This window comes from Pyricularia oryzae, chromosome 4 (assembly GCF_000002495.2).
Source record: "Pyricularia oryzae 70-15 chromosome 4, whole genome shotgun sequence".
Classification (NCBI taxonomy): domain Eukaryota; kingdom Fungi; phylum Ascomycota; class Sordariomycetes; order Magnaporthales; family Pyriculariaceae; genus Pyricularia; species Pyricularia oryzae.
Window position 1 is genome coordinate 4,823,732 of NC_017851.1, and position 17,396 is coordinate 4,841,127.

The following is a 17,396-nucleotide window of genomic DNA, read 5'->3' on the forward strand; positions in this document are numbered from 1 at the left end:
ATTATCGGCACCCTAATGTATTTAATGCTATTAACGCGCCCGGACATCGGTTTTGCGGTTCAATGGTTATCTCGTTTTTTAACGAAAGCCACTACAATCCACTTAACGGCAGCTAAAAACCTACTTCGCTACTTAGCAGGTACTAAATCCCTAGCAATCTGCTACGGAAATAGGGTAATTAAAGCTAATTTACCACCTAACTCTTTGATTGGGGGTTTTAAAGGCCTAAAATTACTTGGTTTTAGTGACAGCGATTTTGCCGGGGCTAGGGAAGATTCAAAATCCACTTACGGATATTTGTATACCCTATCTGGGGGCCCTATAACGTGGAAGTGCAAAAAGGCTAGTACTATAGCTTTAAGCACCCCAGAAGCCGAAACCGACGCCTTAGCGGAAGCCCTGCGTGAAGCACAGTGGCTTAAAAGCCTATTTACAGAGATTGGACTACCTGTAAAAGGCCCTATTGCAATATTTGGAGATAATACAGGCTCTATAGCTAACGCACACAACCCTACGCACCACCAACGTACTAAACATACGTTATTAAAATTTCACTACGTAAGGGAGTTAGTTACAGAAGGATTAGTGACCCTAAAATACCTGGAATCCAAACAAATGCCCGCTGACGGCCTTACAAAGCCCCTAACGCTTCCAATTCACAAGGTTTTTTTAGAGCTTATAGGGTTAAAACCCCTGTAAACTTAGTTTTTACCTATTGAATTGTAGGGCACCTAGTTAGTTCGTTAGCTAACTACCACCATTTTTCTCCTTTGTTTGCAATTATTGGATTTTTGTTAGCCCGACACCAACCGATCTACCCAAACCTACCCTGCTCAGGTTGATTATTAAGCAACTTATACCGACCTTATACCCGAAGTCGAATCCGAATTTAATTAGCTCGCGTTTTGGGCGACCTAGCGATTTTTAATCTACCCTATATATTAAACTTTTCTGGGATCCACAACAACGAACAGCCAGATTAGCTACCTGGCTTAGTAGTAAGTTCCGTTGGTTATAATCTGTAGGTCGTGGGTTCGAATCCGGGGGTTGTTACAATTCTGGGGGTCTTTTTCAATTCGGGGGTTCAGTCAATCGGGGGTTTGGTACAAAGGGCTTATTCATCCAGGGGGTTCGCACCGGGGGTTCGAGTTGGGTTGGGACACAAGGGGGAATTTCTTTTGTTTTTTTTGTTTTGGGGGTTTTATTTTACGTACTTTTCTTTTCCGACTTTATTTTTGGATTAAGTAGCAAAAGAGAGGGGGTGTTAATTATATGCATTATTTTGCATGTAATAAGCCCACTTTTATTTGTATATAGCCAATTTTATTTAGTGCCGAAGTGGAGTGGGGAATGGTGGAATTCCGTTACTTTGTTAATGCAGGAATGCAATTTAAAGGTCAGCGAGTGGGGTTAGCTACCCTGTACCGGGTTTAATACCCACCCTGCACCTGCGAGTCAGCTACCCTGTACCGGGTTGAAAATTTCACCAAGTCAACGTTTAAATGCAAACCCAGAGATGGTTTGTATGCAAATGAGGGTGTTTTTTCAAAAACCCATACAAATTAGTTTTTCGGAAATTCATTCGCGGCACCGGAACCTTTTCTGGCGTGCGGACCCCCACTTCGATGTCGGAGAGTATGTAAGGGAAATAAAGCAAAATCTCCCCCAACCAATTATTTATCAGTACCAAAATTATAGTGCATTTCTACCTATTATTTAGCGCTTTTAGCACTGGTTATTTACCACGCCGCACCTAGGGTTTACCCCTATATCCCCTGTTAGCACCATTTTTATTAACAGGTACGTGTCTGTCTATTTTTATACTGCTGGTGCTGGCGGTAGCGGTTATCCAAGCTTTGCAGGTGTCGGGTGAATTCGTGGTATTGGCGAGATGGGGCGGGGTTGTGGAGGAGCATGTCCTGGAGCTCTTCCGATATTCCCTGGAATAAAAGAGGGGGGAGGGCATCCTCCGGCATTTCTCCTTCCAAAGACAGGCGTTGGAACTCCGACAGATACTCGGCGAAATCTACGTTCCGCTGCTTCAGGGCATATAGTTTGTTTTGTGCGTTTTGGACGTGGTCGGGGTCCCCGAATGCCTCCTCTAGGTATTGGAGGAGATCCGTATAATCTCCGAATTGGGGTGTGCCTCCGACCATTTTGGGCAGGATCAGGTTGTACGCTTTACCGGACAGTCGACCGGCTATATAAATCAGGCGTGATTCGGGGTTGGGGAAGCGGTCTTTGTTTGAGGTCATCTTCCCCCGGATTTGGGTGGCGAAGCGGCGGAGGTCGGAGCGGGCGCCCGTAAATTTATCGGGGTCTGGAAGTCGTTCAGAAAGGCGGGCGGAGGCGGGATGTTCGGAAGCAGGCGGCGGAGTCGTTCCCATAGGAGTAACCATAAGGGGTTCAACAGGCGTGTTGGTAGTTGGGGCGGGGGTGGTTATGTGTACCGTGGGTAGCGTTACGGTCCGAACTTCCTTCAGTTCGGACCGTGTTTTCTCTAATTCGGCGAAAGCGGCATCCCGGGAGGTTATGGCGGAGGCCTTTTCCATGGCCATGGCCAGAATGTCGGCCTGCGCCTTGTCGCGGACACGGTCCGTTTCGGCGCGGGCGCGTTGGGTCTCGGCTTCCTGCATTTCTAGGCAGGAGTTCAGGCGGACGTTGCTATCGTGCAATAGTTGCAGCTTTTGGTAGGAATCGGAGATGTAAGACACCCATTGTTCAGGGTGTCCTTGTAGGTGTTCGATCAGTTCCTCGGTCGAATCGGTTAAGATCGGGGGTTGCAGTAACGCAGGCATCGCGGGCACCTAATGAAGGAGCTACGTAATGTCACGGGCAGGCAGGGCGGACAGGTAGGTGCGGGCGATCAGGTAACAGGACAGAGTATATTGGCTATCTAGTCTTCCAGGTACAGGGTAGCAGGTGGTTGTTGACGAAGACGTAGCTCGAGGAGCTACATATCGGAGACTGCAGAGATTTCGCGTAGATATACGCGCGCGAGGCGCTCGGCCCTCGCGCCTTCACGTGACAGGGGTCATGACTAAGCGACAGCCCAGTGGCTGTCCTTCAGGTCTGTGACAAAATTACAAATATAAAAAAAACATTTGGGAATTTTTTAACTATTTTTAAAATTGCCAGGAACCGTTCCGCCAATATTATTAAAAATTGGATTTGCGAGCAAATTAGCCAAAACAAAAACAATTTAAAAAAATATTACCTATTATTTCCAAAAATTAAAAACCGAGCGGGATTCGAAACTATACCACTAAACAAACCTGTGGAAAAATAATTAATATATACCAAATTGGAATATATAAATAGGATAATTTACCAACCGAATATTGCGCAAAAATATTTATTTTATCCAATAAAAAAAAATTCAAAAAATTTATCGGGAAAATCGAATCCCAAATAAAATTGGAATCCGGAAAAAGCGATTTCAAAAATATTTTAGGTAAAATTTCGGCTAACCGCCGACGTTTTTTTTATTTTACCTTTTTACATTCCACCCGATTTAATTCCTTTAAATTATTAATTCCGCGAAATATAATTCGCATTTTTTTTTCAAATTACAATTTTTTTTATTTTCGCAAACGAAATAATTTCAATTGTTTTTTTAAACTTTTTATTATTCCGCCAAAATATCCTTTTCCAAAACCTCGATTTCCGCATCCAATTTCGAATATTACCGACCAATATTACGCAATTAAACGTTGGATACCCCCAATATATCGCAACCAGACCGATTAATACGAAAATATTTAATGTAACGAAAAAGATTTTGCGGCGAAATAACGCAACGCATTATACCGCGCGATTTATAATAAAAATAAAAAAATATATCCACGAAATAAAGGAAAAAAAACGCAAAAAAAACGTGGCGACATTCCGTCGACGAACAACCAAATTTTAATTTAGCGACGCGATTAAATATAGCGCAAAAAAATTAGCCAAAAAGGAAAAAAAACCAAAATAGGGATTAAAGAAATACGGATTATTTAAAGGCCAAAGGGATTTGGCCAAAGGAAAGGAAATTTGGTATTATAACCAAATAATTGGGCCGGTACCAGAAAGGTTAGGTGGGGTTATACCCCTTTTAACGATATTCGCCCAAAAAAAATACCGACCGGCAAAATAACAATTACCTAAAGGCAAAACCACGAAATTTCACGTAATTTTACGTAACGGCCAAGGGAATGGATTTTTATAATTTGTAAAATCTCAATTGAAAATTATAAATTAAATAAAATAAAAAAATTATATTTGGAATATAATTTATATAAGGTACGTTTATTATTATATAAATAGATTCGATTTTAAAATTGTTTAGCAGCAATTAAATTTTAATTAACCTCAATATTTATTTAAGAACGATTATAATTTTACCCCCAGTTATTGAGAACCCCAATTACCCAATTAGACGCTCAATTGCTTCAACCCACTGTACTTTATTATAAGAACAGGTTACCCGATACCTTGATCGTAACACGTATGGGTTTCAGACAAGGGCTGTACCGTAAGAATTCAACCATGGGACTTGCCACGGTCAGAGCAAGCAGAGCACGGAAGCTAGTTCATTGGCACCTATCGATGAAAAGTTCACTTTGGCAGTGGAAATTGAACAAACAGAACTGTTGAGTTTGACGTATCGTAGGAAGAGGTATTATTTTTATAGGTCGTCAGTCGGGGGTCATTGTCTGCTGATCTCAAAGTCCGAATGTTACAAGTTCTTTCAACGACCCAAAAACGGATAAATCTAATGGTTGAAAAACGTGTGACGAATGAGGGAGTAGATATACGAGTTAAATGTTATTTTAACAGCGAAGAAAGTACAGACTCGTCTATACCACGCGATCCTTCTCGCTGTCGAGGATTAATAACTGTGTTTCGAGGGTTAAAAGCTGGGTATGCGGAATAAACCCCTTAAACCTTAGGGTTTTAACTGAGGTTCATTGTTTACCTAAGCTGGGAAAGGATATGGCAGACAACCCTGTAATTTCAGCATCCCTTCTGGAAGAAGGTTCGAGTTGTAAGGACAAAGGCTGGTGGCCTGGGGAGATGCAGATTGAATAAGAAATATGTGAAGCCCCCAAGTATACCATCTTCAGTGCCAAGGACTTTCTACTCCGAGGGGATCTCCTGAAGGCCGGGAAGTAGAGATCTAATCGCTGTCAATCCACCTGACGCAGAGCTGCAAATCGAAATTTGGAGTGAGCCACCCTGCTACTCTGGCGAACTTTTATCGCCGCGCCTAGTAGCTCATATCGCAAAGGCGAACGGAAGTGGCCAGGAATTTATTTGGCGGAGGTGATGGAAGTTGCCCGGACCATGCGCAACAAGAACACTCATAAGTTCATAACGCCCCGCCAATTGTGGCGCAAAAACTGTGCCCAGTCGTAGCATAATTGAGTATGGGTACCAGATGTGTTAGAAGCTGTCATCAAGCACAACATAAACACTTCTGACACCTCAGCAAACAGGGAACAGTATGTTGCCAGTGCTAGCTTAGATGGACAACGCGGAAACCTCGATAGCCTTGTGGACCTAGACACTGCGCAGTTCATATTTAACGGGGAGTCGGGGACCTCAACGAGGATACCGTGAAATCCTTGGGGGGTCTCCTACCACGCCATGGCCACCAGACAATAAACTTGAGCAAGATTGAAACGGATCCGACAAAACTCTACCTCGGCACCAGGACTCCCAGCCCGGCGTGTGCAACAATGACACATGGTTCACACACGCCGGACCTCAACCTTACCCGGGACCGTTACAACACAGGCAATCAGGGCTTCATCCGCCCTCTTTTTCGAGTTTCGCCACTTCGGCGAAACGGGCGAGGAGTGGGTGAGCAGGAGAATCAAGCCATTTCCTCCCAGCGAGGACAACCAAGCACGGCAAATCCCATCCCCCTCCCCAGCCATCCACACATCTCTGCCCCGGCCTGGACAGACAGAATAGCCGTAAGCACCAGCTCAGCTGGGAACCGGACGACCACTCTCCGAGGTTGCAAAAACGATTTATCGCTGAAAACGACCAACGACGACGACGACGGTTTTGCTGCCAACACAAATAACGCCGCCATTTTCTTTGGCCCCGTGCTGTCCGCAACCGACCACCACGGCGGCTACAAAACCTGCGGCTAGACGCTGGTCGAGCAGAATAACGTGTTCACGCCCAGGCCCTGTAGCGGAGCTGTGGGCGATCCAGACGCGGTTTCAATGACCGGGTGCAGCCGCAGTGCATAGCCTTCATATCGGCCCGCGGTAAGGACGTCACGTTTAAGGAGCACTTCCGGCTGGCCCAAGAGCTGAAGCAGCTGCTGACGGACGTGGACAAGGTACAGGGTCGCGGCAACAAGGAGACGGCCCGTGCGTTCGGGAGGCGGCTGGTCGACAAGATGCAGGCCGAGCTGAAGAGGTGAATCGGGCTTTCAAGAGGGCCGTTTGGCTATGGTAGGACTGTCGCGTGTGCAAGAGGCAGGTAGGGTTCGCCAAGGGGACGAGGGACGGTACGTAAGAGGTTAACAGTGGAGAGGGGACAAATGTGGTCCAGATTCCTTGCAGATTACAGCTTAAACATCTGGTGCATGGTAGTATTTACGGGGTTATTCAGCCCCCCGAAGCTTTAAGGTTTCGTATCATCGTATCGCCGAGTTTAAGCGAAGATCTCCTGAGGATCGAATTCACTTGGGCCCCACACTCCGACATTCGCCCTCGCAGCCATCTGGCAATGTAGCAGTCGATGGTATGGCGGATAAGTACGATGAAGGGCCCGAACGACTTTGATTCGGCACGCCGTAGCTGTGCAGCAGAACCGCGACTCATTCAAGGTCCCTTCAACCCGGACTGTGAATATGAGGACAGATTACCATGCCCAGGACGATCAAAAGGAGGAGGCCGCGCAACGGCTCGTTGCTGGTGCGACCGCAAAGCAGGTGGGGTTTTGGCATCACACCACAAATCAGAAAGAGAGTTGCTCGAGGGATCGTTCTCTCGCGATGCGAGCCTTCTGTCGACCAAGGGCATTTCGTCGCGTGCAAAGGTGATCTGAGATTCTGACCAGTCCATATTTATGTGCTAGTGAAGATCGTTTCAAGGGTCTGCACATTGGTATCCATCTCATCTTTACCACGTATGCGTTGTGGTCCCCACAAGTAGGATCAACGGTACGGTCGCGCTTATTTGAGCCAGTTGAATCGAGCAAGAAAACATGTTGTGGCCGGATACACGCCCACGACTACCATTCAACTCGAAAAATGTCAAACAACTTCAGAAGTTCAGATAGAGGGACAAGACTACCGTGCACTCAATCAAGAAGTCATAGGAAACACATCGGCTAAGATTCACAAATATGACGGGCAAAGTCCAGACAACAACAGGCTGTGTTTGTATTTTGAGCTCCAAGCTATGGAAAACCCATCCTGAATCTGCCGCGCATGCCTATTCTCGACACACTTAGTCCATGGGCGTGCCCGGGCTGGGGGGGAAAGGGTCACTGCCCGGGCGGGGTGAGGTCCTCGCACGCTCCTTGTCGTTCTCAATGTTGGAGCAAGTGTATCCCGCGACCTAAATTGAATGCAGGAAGCCCTTTGTTAGTATCCTCGCTTGCATAGACGTGATACTTTTCAATGGGCGCCAAGGTTAAAAAAACATACACAGCGCTTGTCGACAGCGACAGCACCCTCTGCCTCAATGGGGGTAGGGGCGGCGATGGCCAAGGCGGCGAAGAGAGAGCCGATGAGGACGGTGAAGCGCATTTTGATCGTTTGCGGTTGGTGTTGTTTGGTTGTTGGAAAAAAGTGAGACGAGGCTCTGCCTGTTGAACTGAAGAGGTTTGGACGAAAAAAAAGAGGAGATGAGAATGTGTGTTGATGAGAGGATGAGATGGAATGTAGAGATGGAATCGAACAAACAACCGAAAGCCGTTTATATAGCCGGCTCGGCTGATCTGTGCCCAAAATACGTTTGGGCAACGTGAGTATAATTAGAAGTCTTGCAAGGGACGTCGTAGTGGAGTTTTCCCCAAAAAGGGCCATATTGATGTAAAAGGTTAAACAACAGCCCTGCCCAGCCAAACCAGCGTTTCAAACCATGACCCCACTGCGCGCGGGGAGATCATGCGATTCAGCTAAACGATTGGACAGTCACTGATGCAACCAGTACGAGATAACGTACCTTGACTAGACAGGTGCTGCGAGTGAAACAACTTTTGTGGAACTCAATTGTTGAGGGAATATAGCTTTGAATACTTGTGTGCTTTTTTTGCTGTTCTGTGCGTACTTGTCCTTGCAATAAACTGTGAATTATTACTGAATCCTGTTTTGTCGACAGCGTTATCGTTTCGCTGTGCTTAATACCGCTTGGGTACGACATCGACTGGCCTAATTACGGCTTCTTGTCGGGCAAGTCGAGGTTTCTTCTCGCCTTCACTATAATTACTCCATACGCCGCTCATACTACATACCCACTCACTTACCTACCTCCTCAGCCATTTCATGTCGAGTTTATGAGACTCCCTCCACGAAACAGTTCTTTACTTTGCCGTCGCACAGCTCTGTATACCGATATGCACCCGCAAACCCAGCCCATTGTCTCCATCGCTCGCCTTTGGATATCCCTTCTGCGGATTTTAGATTGAGGGCCGTTGTTATACGGGACGAGCATCTCGGTTGGCGCAGCGATCCACGGAGTTCAATCGCGTACGTCTTCCTCGCGAGTCGCAACCTGAGACGTCACCAAAAAAGACTTTCCAGGCAATCCGGCCATTACCGTATGTCCGTATCTCGTTCGACCACCTTGCTCCCGTTAACGGACACCAATCGAACGGGGATGGCGTATAGGCACAGGGTGAATGGTTGCGTGGCGAGTAAGGTCAGAAAATGCACAGGCTCAAAGTGGCCACGGTGCCCTGCACACTTGGGTTCACCGACACTGACGTTGACAGGGGCAGGAGGCACATTAGGGTTAAAGACACGTTGTTAGACGCATGCCTTGAGCGGCCTGACGACGCATTGATATGATGATGCCTTTGTTAGTGAAAGGCCACCGCCTCTGGTGAAACCTCTAATGCTACTTTCTGGAAATTTGGTAAGTTTGAATGGATTGACGAATATTTGCAGACCAGTTGGGCCAATGCGTCCAACTCTGTTCAATCGCGCACACACTTTTCCACAAGTAACGAAATGCAGGCCCCATCCCATTGTTGCTTGCTTTTCGCCACTATCGAATTATCAACAGGAGCTTCGTTTCCAAGCGTGCAGTCGCCGACCAAGGGAAATGGGAGGTGCGGCGCGTGAAACTGGTTTGCCCTCCAAGGCAAACATGGGCGCTGCTGTCCATCCTGGGCAGTGCCAGGCCGTGATCGCCCACCCTTCAATTTGTCAAAGTTGGTACTGGATTTTAAACTATCAACAGCTTGCTCTTTATTTAAGGCTAAACTAGCGAGCATTCACCTCCGGCTATTAAGCATTTACAAATATCCATCCGCAAATCCACATAGCAATACTTTGCACTGGGTATTTTGTGGGTGGAATTCGCGGCCAAAATAAATGCGAAATATAATAACAAATAAAAGCGCCATACAAAAAAACAACAAGATAGCGGTAAAAAGGATTATATAATTAAAATTCAACGGTGCGTTCCATAATGCGTAACGCGTTGTTTGGAAATTGGGAATAATTTTATACAATGGCCGGCCGTTATTGGGCGAAAAACGGTGGCAAAAATTTTCACCATTTCGTAGCGAAATTCCGGTTACAATTTTAATACAGAATAAAACAAATTTGGGTGGAATTCGGTTGGGAATAAATCCCAAACCGTGTTTTTGCAATATTATCATTGGGTGGGTTACGGAATGGGTATTAGTAAATGTTTAATAGCCGGAGGTGAATGTTCGTTAGTCTAGCCCTTTACTCATCAAAGTGGTAGATTTGAATCAATAATGCACCATATTCTGGTCGTCGTGTCTCGATAGGATAAGAAGATAAGCATGCATTTAATACGAGGCGGGATTTGATTCAGCAATTCTTGCAGTGGACCGAATGTATTACAGTCCCTTCATCACCGTCAATCTTTCAACACAGGGGATAGGAACGGCCTTGCTTTGGAGCCAATGCCGATCAGAAACATTCCAGAGACTCGTTTGTACCGGGAAAGACGTTCTTCTGGAGCTAAGAGTCTAGCCCGTCGTCTTCCAGTAGCATATTTCCATCCCAACCCATGCACAAAAGCCTTGCTCTCTTCGTCGTGAGCGTTGTATGTACTACCTAGGCCTACCCGTAAGTCCACCGGCAAGCCTGTAGCTTTTCAGCGACCATTTAATAGTATTCTATTCGCTTTCCCACCCTGGGTTATCATACTCGTCTGAGGCTCCGAGTCCTGTGGGCCTACTGTGGCAAGCAGCCAAGCCAAAAGCCCCCGGGTAAGCGGGCACGGCCTGACTCGTCCTGCTTTTGCATTGTGTCCGGGGTCCAACCTATTTGAAGCCTACATCTCTTTTTAAAATAAACAACATCATCGTATGCCGGCCAAATCCCTTTGTCCAAAGTTGTTGAGCGTGTGAGACTTGCCAAGAGCGGCGGGTGTCTATGAGTGTATACGGGGAGTATTTACTATTTAGTGCATTGGTCATTAGTTGAAAACAATTAGCCAAGATCGGATGAGGAGGTAGTAAAAGCCCCTGCTTTATCACAGTCATCGGTATAATTTCCCGCTGTATGCACGTATCAAACAGTAAGTTGACCCACAGAGACCGGGATGTGTCCAATGATCATATGCAATATTGACAGATGAACGGAAGAATAGAACCTTCTTTTACCCAGTTTCGTCCCCTTTCAACTTTGTACACTGTTGCACCCAGGTACTTTACAGTTACAATGCCGTTGGTCTACCTAAAAGTATTAATGACCCTCATTTGTCCCTCCCTTAATCTCTCTCAAGTGTCCCTTATCATTAATTATTTCGCACATCCAACAAATCCAACCTCAATGTTGAAGGTTTCCGCTTGAGTGTGCGACACCACGCTACCGGGCTCGAAGGCTTTAACATCCCGTCCAATAGGCCAGTTTGTAATGCCGTCGCAGCCACCAAAGTCGTCATCGGCGGGACTATCAATGCACTGGAAGGAGTTGTTTAGCTTTTTAATTCGCCGTTGCCAAGTTGTTTCCTCATCTAATATAACGTTGAGAGAAAACACTTACACCATAAGAATTCAACTTGAGACCTGTGCAGGTCTTGCTCGGGCCGGGAGCGCCTCTATCGCAGCACAGCAGACCGGTGTTACCCCTGCCGAAGGTGATATTTACACCAAAAACTGCAGCAGGGGCGATAAACAAAGGGAGAAGGAGCGCATTGTTTTTATGGTTTTTTTTCTTTTTCAAATTTGGCCAGCAAATCGTAACATGGAAATTCGGGAAAAATTGCGTTTAGAGTTGCAGGAAAAAAGAATACAAGCCATTAATATAGCACAGAAAGCTGTTGAAGAGTGGGTAGAATGAAGACTTTAAATATGTAAGAAATTAGGGTATTCGATAAGCTTATAATATTAAAACTCAGTATGTCTCAGTTTGCTAAGTTTTAATTCATGTGAAACTGAATTTGGCCTTAGTGATCTGCTTTGTTTTACATTGTATAGTTATGTATAGGTAATAAAGATCCTAAGAAAACCCCCCTTATTAGTATTCCGAAGATCCAAAATCACTTGTTTCACGTTCCGATCTTGAAACCAAACCTCCCAACTCAGACACTAGTTTGTAAAAGATGCCACCGCGCCAATCTGAATATACTATATATAGCATGCTCGGCGCTTCTCAAGGTTGCCGAGCTAGTCCGTGGGATATGGTTGGTGAGTTTGATGGGCAATTGTTGCGACAAACTGTACTGTTGGTTCTTTTTCGGTCGGGGCTTTTAATCTGATTCATGCATGTCGATTGCACAAACCCGAGGCACAAGCTGCCCGCAATGGCCTGACGGCCGTCATGAACCAGCACCAGCCAAAAATGTCAGAAGAAAATAACAAGAGCGGCGGCAATTCTCTGAGCAAAGTTCTTTTTTACTATATCTTATGTTTAGGTAGCTATCTTGTAATTAATTACCTTGGTCTTTACATTGTCGCAGGGATCTGTTGAAGATTGCTGCGTGATCAGCGCATCTGCATGTTAGCCCGTGGGTCAAAATGACTATTAAAGAACGCCCATATGTTGGCGACTTAGTTCATTCCTATTTCAACATGGACTTGGTGTCTGAGAACGTCGCCAATCTCCCCTTGACAAAACAAAACGCCTCATTCCCATTAACATCAGCATAAGGCAACGTGCCAGAGTGGTTAATGGGTCAGACTCGAAAGGGATTAGCGTCCGGTTCATCCCCGAGATCATCTGATGGCTTCGGCCGCACAAGTTCGAATCTTGTCGTTGTCGATTGATAAGGGCGGCGGGGTATTATTGGGTCGCTCAAGCGACCTAAAATATCCAGTTCGTTAGCCCGTGGAGTAACGTTGGGCTCCACATCTCCGACCCCCCTAAAGTCCGGCCCCCTTGAAAAATGTAACGACGAAATACCCCTTTTATAAACCGATTTAAATGTAAACCTATCAACGCACAATAATACAATCATTGTCAGGCTCTCCCGGTTCGCTAACCTCTTCTCCATCGTTCAAAGCTTCTAAACAGTCCCTATTATTTTCCTGTGCTTCATAAACGTTTTTTTTGCTGACCAAAAGCTCGTTGGGATCCGGAATCACCCTTTTCCTTTTGACCGGCCGTACCGCCTCCAATTTTGCTTTTAACAAACTGATTTTTTGCTGAGCTTCAGCCAATAAGATATCCTTGGTTTCGAAGCTTTTTTGGACTTTTGCAAACAAAAGCCGTGAAGTGGCGTTACTTTTTTCGGACCGGGAAATTTCCTGTAGTTGAAGTCGAATATCTCGGGTCGTTTTAGGGGTTTTCCAAATAAGTAAAGACTGGTCGTTAATTTTTTGGGTTGGATTTTCCGGTGTTTTATCCCTTTGGAAGCCGTTATTTTTACCTTTTTCGACGTTGGCGTTGCTATTTTCTAATAAAAAAGGGTTTAAAAGTGGTTTTGCCAAGTTCACCGGCCATAACCCCGTCGTACGCCAACCAGATTGAATGGTTTTTGCTATAAATGCTTTTGATCTGGCTTTTCGATAGCAAAGTAGAAAGTTTCGTTTCCCAACAACCGTTGAACAGCAAAACTGGTTTACAAATCCCAGGTGACGTCGATAAGCTTCCTTTAACGGCCCAAAAACCGATAAATCCAACGGTTGAAGAACGTGTGACGAATGAGGGGGTAAATATAGGAGTTGAATATTGTTTTGCAAGCAAAGAAGCATAAATTCGTCCGTTATATGTGATCCATGGCCATCCAGAACTAATAACCGCTTTTCAGGGGTTAAAGGTTGGGTATACGGAATAAACACCTTTTTTAACCATTCGATACCTGTTTCATTATTTGTCCACCCGTTTTCGGTTGCATGAAATTGCCAGGTATCGAAAGGACTTAAATCAGCTGGAAACCATTGTTGCTGTACGTTTTTCCCCTTAAATATAACGAGGGGAGGTATAACAGCCCCCGTAGCTGATACACATTCGATTATGCTCGTCCAACCCCGCGTTCCAGGCTCTTTTCGCTGTAATGGCCGGATTTTATTACGCCCTAACACCAGGCCATTAGATCCTTTGCCTTCCATTATACCTGTTTCGTCCATATTCCAACGGTTGGCCGGTTTTATAGTATCGACAACGGGATTTTTCAAATAGGACCACCAAGATTTAATTACCTCGGTTGTAGCCCCATTAACCCGGGCATTTTCTATTCGCCGGGGTCTTTGGGTTTTCAAAATTGGATATCGGGCTATAAAACGGCTAACCCAATGTTTCCCAAGGCTTTTTCTTTCTCCGGCGGCCTGAAGAATTCGTTCCGCAAAATAGCGTAGTTCTTGATGCGTTGGCGGAAGGCCTAACGCGGCCTGCGCAAGTACCCAATCTGCCAAATAGGTTTCCTGCTCCTGTGAAAGCCTTTGACAAAATCTTTTCGCTTGTTGAATTGACTGGGCCCCCTTTAAACGATCGTGAAGGGTACTCCGAGGAATACCCCATTTTTGCGAGGTTTTGTAAACTGATTTGCCATTTCTTATGTCAGAAATGGCAGCAAGAAGCTGATTTTCAGTGTACTGTTTCATTGGAAGGTTTGGAGCAAGAATCTTCAAAAATCAAGTTCTAAAGTGAAAAATTCGTCTAGATATTTATAAAATAAAACAAAGGGTTGACGTGGCTGAGTAGATATTTTTAGGGGCCGGACTTTAGGGGGGTCGGAGATGTGGAGCTCAACGTTATCGCTTCTTTTTCTCCATACTTGAGGAGAAAAGAAAACTTTTTGGACACGGAAAGACAAAAATGGAACAACTTTTGCAACCTTCTTAAGGCGCCAAGGTGGGGGCACTGTTTATTCTCTCCTTTTCCTTTTTCCTCCGGCGATTACCTGTTAAGGCTATATATATATATATATATATATATATATAATATAAACTTTCAAAATTTTACACCCGTTTGACTTTGACGCAATCGTTCAAATTGGAATTTGTTTACTTTGTCAACGCAGTTGCACACCCGCTTTACAGACTAGCTGTGGACACGAAGAATGTTAAAGGTAACCTATTTATAACATAAAAATAAAGATGAGCAATCCCACTCTCCCCCAACGTTTGAAAATAAACCGGAAGATAGTATCCATAACGACAAGTGAATGACCGTTCCCGCCAGGAGGATCAAAAATTGCTGCTGACAGGTGGGGGAGTTCGACAAAGCCAGAGTGGAGACAAACCCGGCGATAAAATCCAACGATGGACACCTGTGGACGATAACAAAATTCTTCTGAGATATACTTGCTCGATTGACTGCTTGGTCCGTTAGGACAAGAATTCCCCCCCAAAACGACACATAAATCACTTAGATACATTGCGAGTACCATTGGTTTGATACTGTGCAAGTTCCCTCGGAGCAGCACTTGGGTCCCGACCATTCCTGGCCGCCACATTGTCCCCATCGCGGAGAGCAGCCAGGGTTAGGAGTACCACCACCGCCGCCGCCGCCGCCACCACCACCACCACCACCACCACCATCGCCGCCGCCGCCACCTCCACCGCCTCCGCCTCCACCACCGACCGCAGCATTGAAGAAGCTCCAAGTCTCACCGGGCGCAAACTTCTGACCACCGGTGCCGCTGGGGTCTGGGACGTGACCACCGCCGTGGCCGATCCAAGTGACGGCGGCGCGGGAGCAGGTGTATGTGGTCTTGATGTGCTGCTGTGCCCCGGCCCCCGGGTCGGGAGCAGATTTGGACTGGCATCCGTTGGTGGTCAGCCACTTGTCGCGCAGCTGGCGGCCGGATCCGATGCCGAGGACGTTGTCGGCCGCGCCGTGGATGCCGAGGTAGGCGACGGGGCTGTTGCCGCCCGAGCAGCCGGAGAGGAGGGCGCCGGACAGGACGGACACGGCCTTGAAGACGTCTATAGTTTTTTGGGGGTGAGTGGTTGTTAGCTTTGAGAGTAAAAAATGGGGAGGACGGAACAGTGCAAAGAAGGCGAGGGTCGTCGTGGTGAAAGGGAGACATACTCGGCCGCGAGCAAGCGACGCTGTGGCTCATGGCACCACCATAACTCCAACCGGTGGCAAAGACCTCGGCGTCGTTGATGCACAAGTCGTTCTTGACGCTGTTGAGGATGGCATCGACAAAGGCAATGTCCTCGCCGCCGCTGTTGGCCCAGCCCTTGTTGAGCCCGTTGGGGGCGACAAAGATGGCCGTGTTGCCTGCCAGGGGCCTCAGCCCGTAGAACTGCCCGTTGGCCACGTCGTTCATGGACCCGTCGCGCCAGTGGAAGCCAAACACGAGCCTGTGCGCCGTCTGCGTGTTGTAGCTCGACGGCAGCTGCAGGATGTACTGTCGCTGGCGCCCGTTGACCGTGATGGTCTTTGTCCCCGAGGAGGGAGCGGCTTTCCCACAGCCTGCCGTCGGTGCGGCCAGGCAGGTCTGCACCGCGCCCAACAGGGCGAGACCTGTGGTTAGGAAGGAGAGCATCTTGGGGCCTGTCTTGGTCTGATTCCGGTGGAAGTTGCAGAGAAGCAGATGACAGCCTCAAATGCGAACAGCAATGACAGTCCCAAGGGGCTCTTCCTCTTATACAAAGGCAAAGGCCATTTTTCTTTTCTTCGTATTTTCCGGCTTGACATGGAGGTCTCCGTTCCGGCTCCGCAAAAGACGCACCTATCAGCACCGCCCATCTCCTGGCCTCCCTTGGGTTGCTTCTCTTTTGCAGTGGGTGGAGCAGCATTCCGACGGGAAGCCCCCCGGGGGCAGCGGAAATTAAAAGGCACATGGTGTGACAGGACGTCAAAAATACACGAAAAAGAAATGCCAAGAGCCGCAAGTCAAAGACCCCTGTTTACCCCGGATCAACAAGTGTCCAACGTCAGCATGTCGGCAAATGTTGGACACAATTCTCCCCTTTGCATTCTGCTGTGCTTCCCCACATCTTCCTCGTTGCGCCTCTTGATACCTTTCTCCGAATTTTGACATGGGGTCGGGCCTTGGCAGCATGAAAAACAGGGCACCATGCGCCGAAACAGGAACATGGCGGATGGGCATCTCCCGAAAATCAATTGTTTTTCTTGTGGTACGGTAGATGGACATTGCTGTTGCTTTTTGCTGGTTCCTGTCCTGGTTTGACCTGGACCGTTCTTCCACCAATGGCCTGGAAAACGCAGCAATCCATCGCAGGGGGCTCTCGCTGGATGTTGAGCGGTTGAACCATGGTTGAGCGCAGCTCCTGAGCGATTTTCTCATTGTTGACGGAAGACGTGTGCCATCGGTATCTAACAGCAGAGGTAAAGGGCTCGCCGCATGCTCCGGGGAACATTCTTCCATGAACCCCAGCTCGGATGTTCATTTTCTTAACCTGGAAGATGGGCCGCTGTTCCGCTGAGGCCCAGCGGCAATTGTAGCATGGCACGGCAAATTGATTGTCTGACCTGGGCCAGTATCTGCAAGAGCATGGCTCCCTTTGGTTTTAACAACATGGCATCCAACAAGATATATTTCGAGATTGGTCAATCGAGCCTTTTTTTCTTTCTTCTTTTTTTCTTTTTTTTCGCCTTCCTCGCATGTGTGCCTTGGCCCGCAAGTAACATAATTCCTGAATTCCAACCGACCAACATACATATTCAATTTTATTATTCCAGCGTCACCCAGTCGGGCTAGAATCTTTCTTGCTTGCTTGTGTGTGTGTGTGTGGGTGTGGGTGCGTGTGTGTAGGCGCTCCCGTCTAGTTCAAAGGCAGACCTGGGTCATCATGTTCAAAATTTTGACCTATTGGTAGAAACC

The 17,396-nt window shown here is 46.9% G+C and overlaps 4 protein-coding genes and 1 non-coding gene across 5 annotated transcripts; 3 read left to right on the forward strand and 2 right to left on the reverse strand.

Annotated features, from left to right (window-relative positions):
* Positions 1–1,294: 1,294 nt before the first annotated feature.
* On the forward strand, positions 1,295–1,757 carry MGG_17238 (uncharacterized protein; the record flags this gene model as incomplete). The annotated part of the gene is made up of 3 exons (XM_003717414.1): positions 1,295–1,409; positions 1,567–1,635; positions 1,699–1,757. Coding segments are annotated over 3 exons (243 nt in total), but the record flags the coding sequence as incomplete, so codon positions are not given.
* Positions 1,758–5,723: 3,966 nt separating this feature from the next.
* MGG_10042 (uncharacterized protein) lies at positions 5,724–6,424 on the forward strand (the record flags this gene model as incomplete). The annotated part of the gene is made up of 2 exons (XM_003717415.1): positions 5,724–6,103; positions 6,211–6,424. 2 exons carry the CDS (start codon positions 5,724–5,726, stop codon positions 6,422–6,424), a joined length of 594 nt encoding a protein of 197 aa, XP_003717463.1.
* Positions 6,425–7,366: 942 nt separating this feature from the next.
* MGG_17239 (uncharacterized protein) lies at positions 7,367–7,884 on the reverse strand. Its single transcript, XM_003717416.1, has 2 exons — positions 7,658–7,884; positions 7,367–7,568 (listed from the first exon to the last, which is right to left on the reverse strand). The coding sequence occupies exons 1-2, from the start codon at positions 7,757–7,759 to the stop codon at positions 7,458–7,460; spliced, it is 213 nt and encodes a 70-aa protein (XP_003717464.1). The 5' UTR covers positions 7,760–7,884; the 3' UTR covers positions 7,367–7,457.
* A 3,072-nt stretch (positions 7,885–10,956) lies between these two features.
* MGG_17240 (uncharacterized protein) lies at positions 10,957–11,352 on the reverse strand (the record flags this gene model as incomplete). The annotated part of the gene is made up of 3 exons (XM_003717417.1): positions 10,957–11,118; positions 11,201–11,255; positions 11,306–11,352. 3 exons carry the CDS (start codon positions 11,350–11,352, stop codon positions 10,957–10,959), a joined length of 264 nt encoding a protein of 87 aa, XP_003717465.1.
* A 954-nt stretch (positions 11,353–12,306) lies between these two features.
* Positions 12,307–12,418, forward strand: MGG_20215. Its single transcript has one exon. It is a non-coding gene; the product is annotated as a tRNA-Ser (tRNA).
* Positions 12,419–17,396: the final 4,978 nt, after the last annotated feature.

Coding starts and splice junctions, on each gene's coding strand:
- MGG_17239 (XM_003717416.1), bottom strand. CDS start 7,759: ATGCGCTTCACCGTCCTCATCGGCTCTCTCTTCGCCGCCTTGGCCATC. Junction 7,569..7,657: donor TCGCTGTCGACAAGCGCTGT/GTATGTTTTTTT, acceptor CATTCAATTTAG/GTCGCGGGATACACTTGCTC.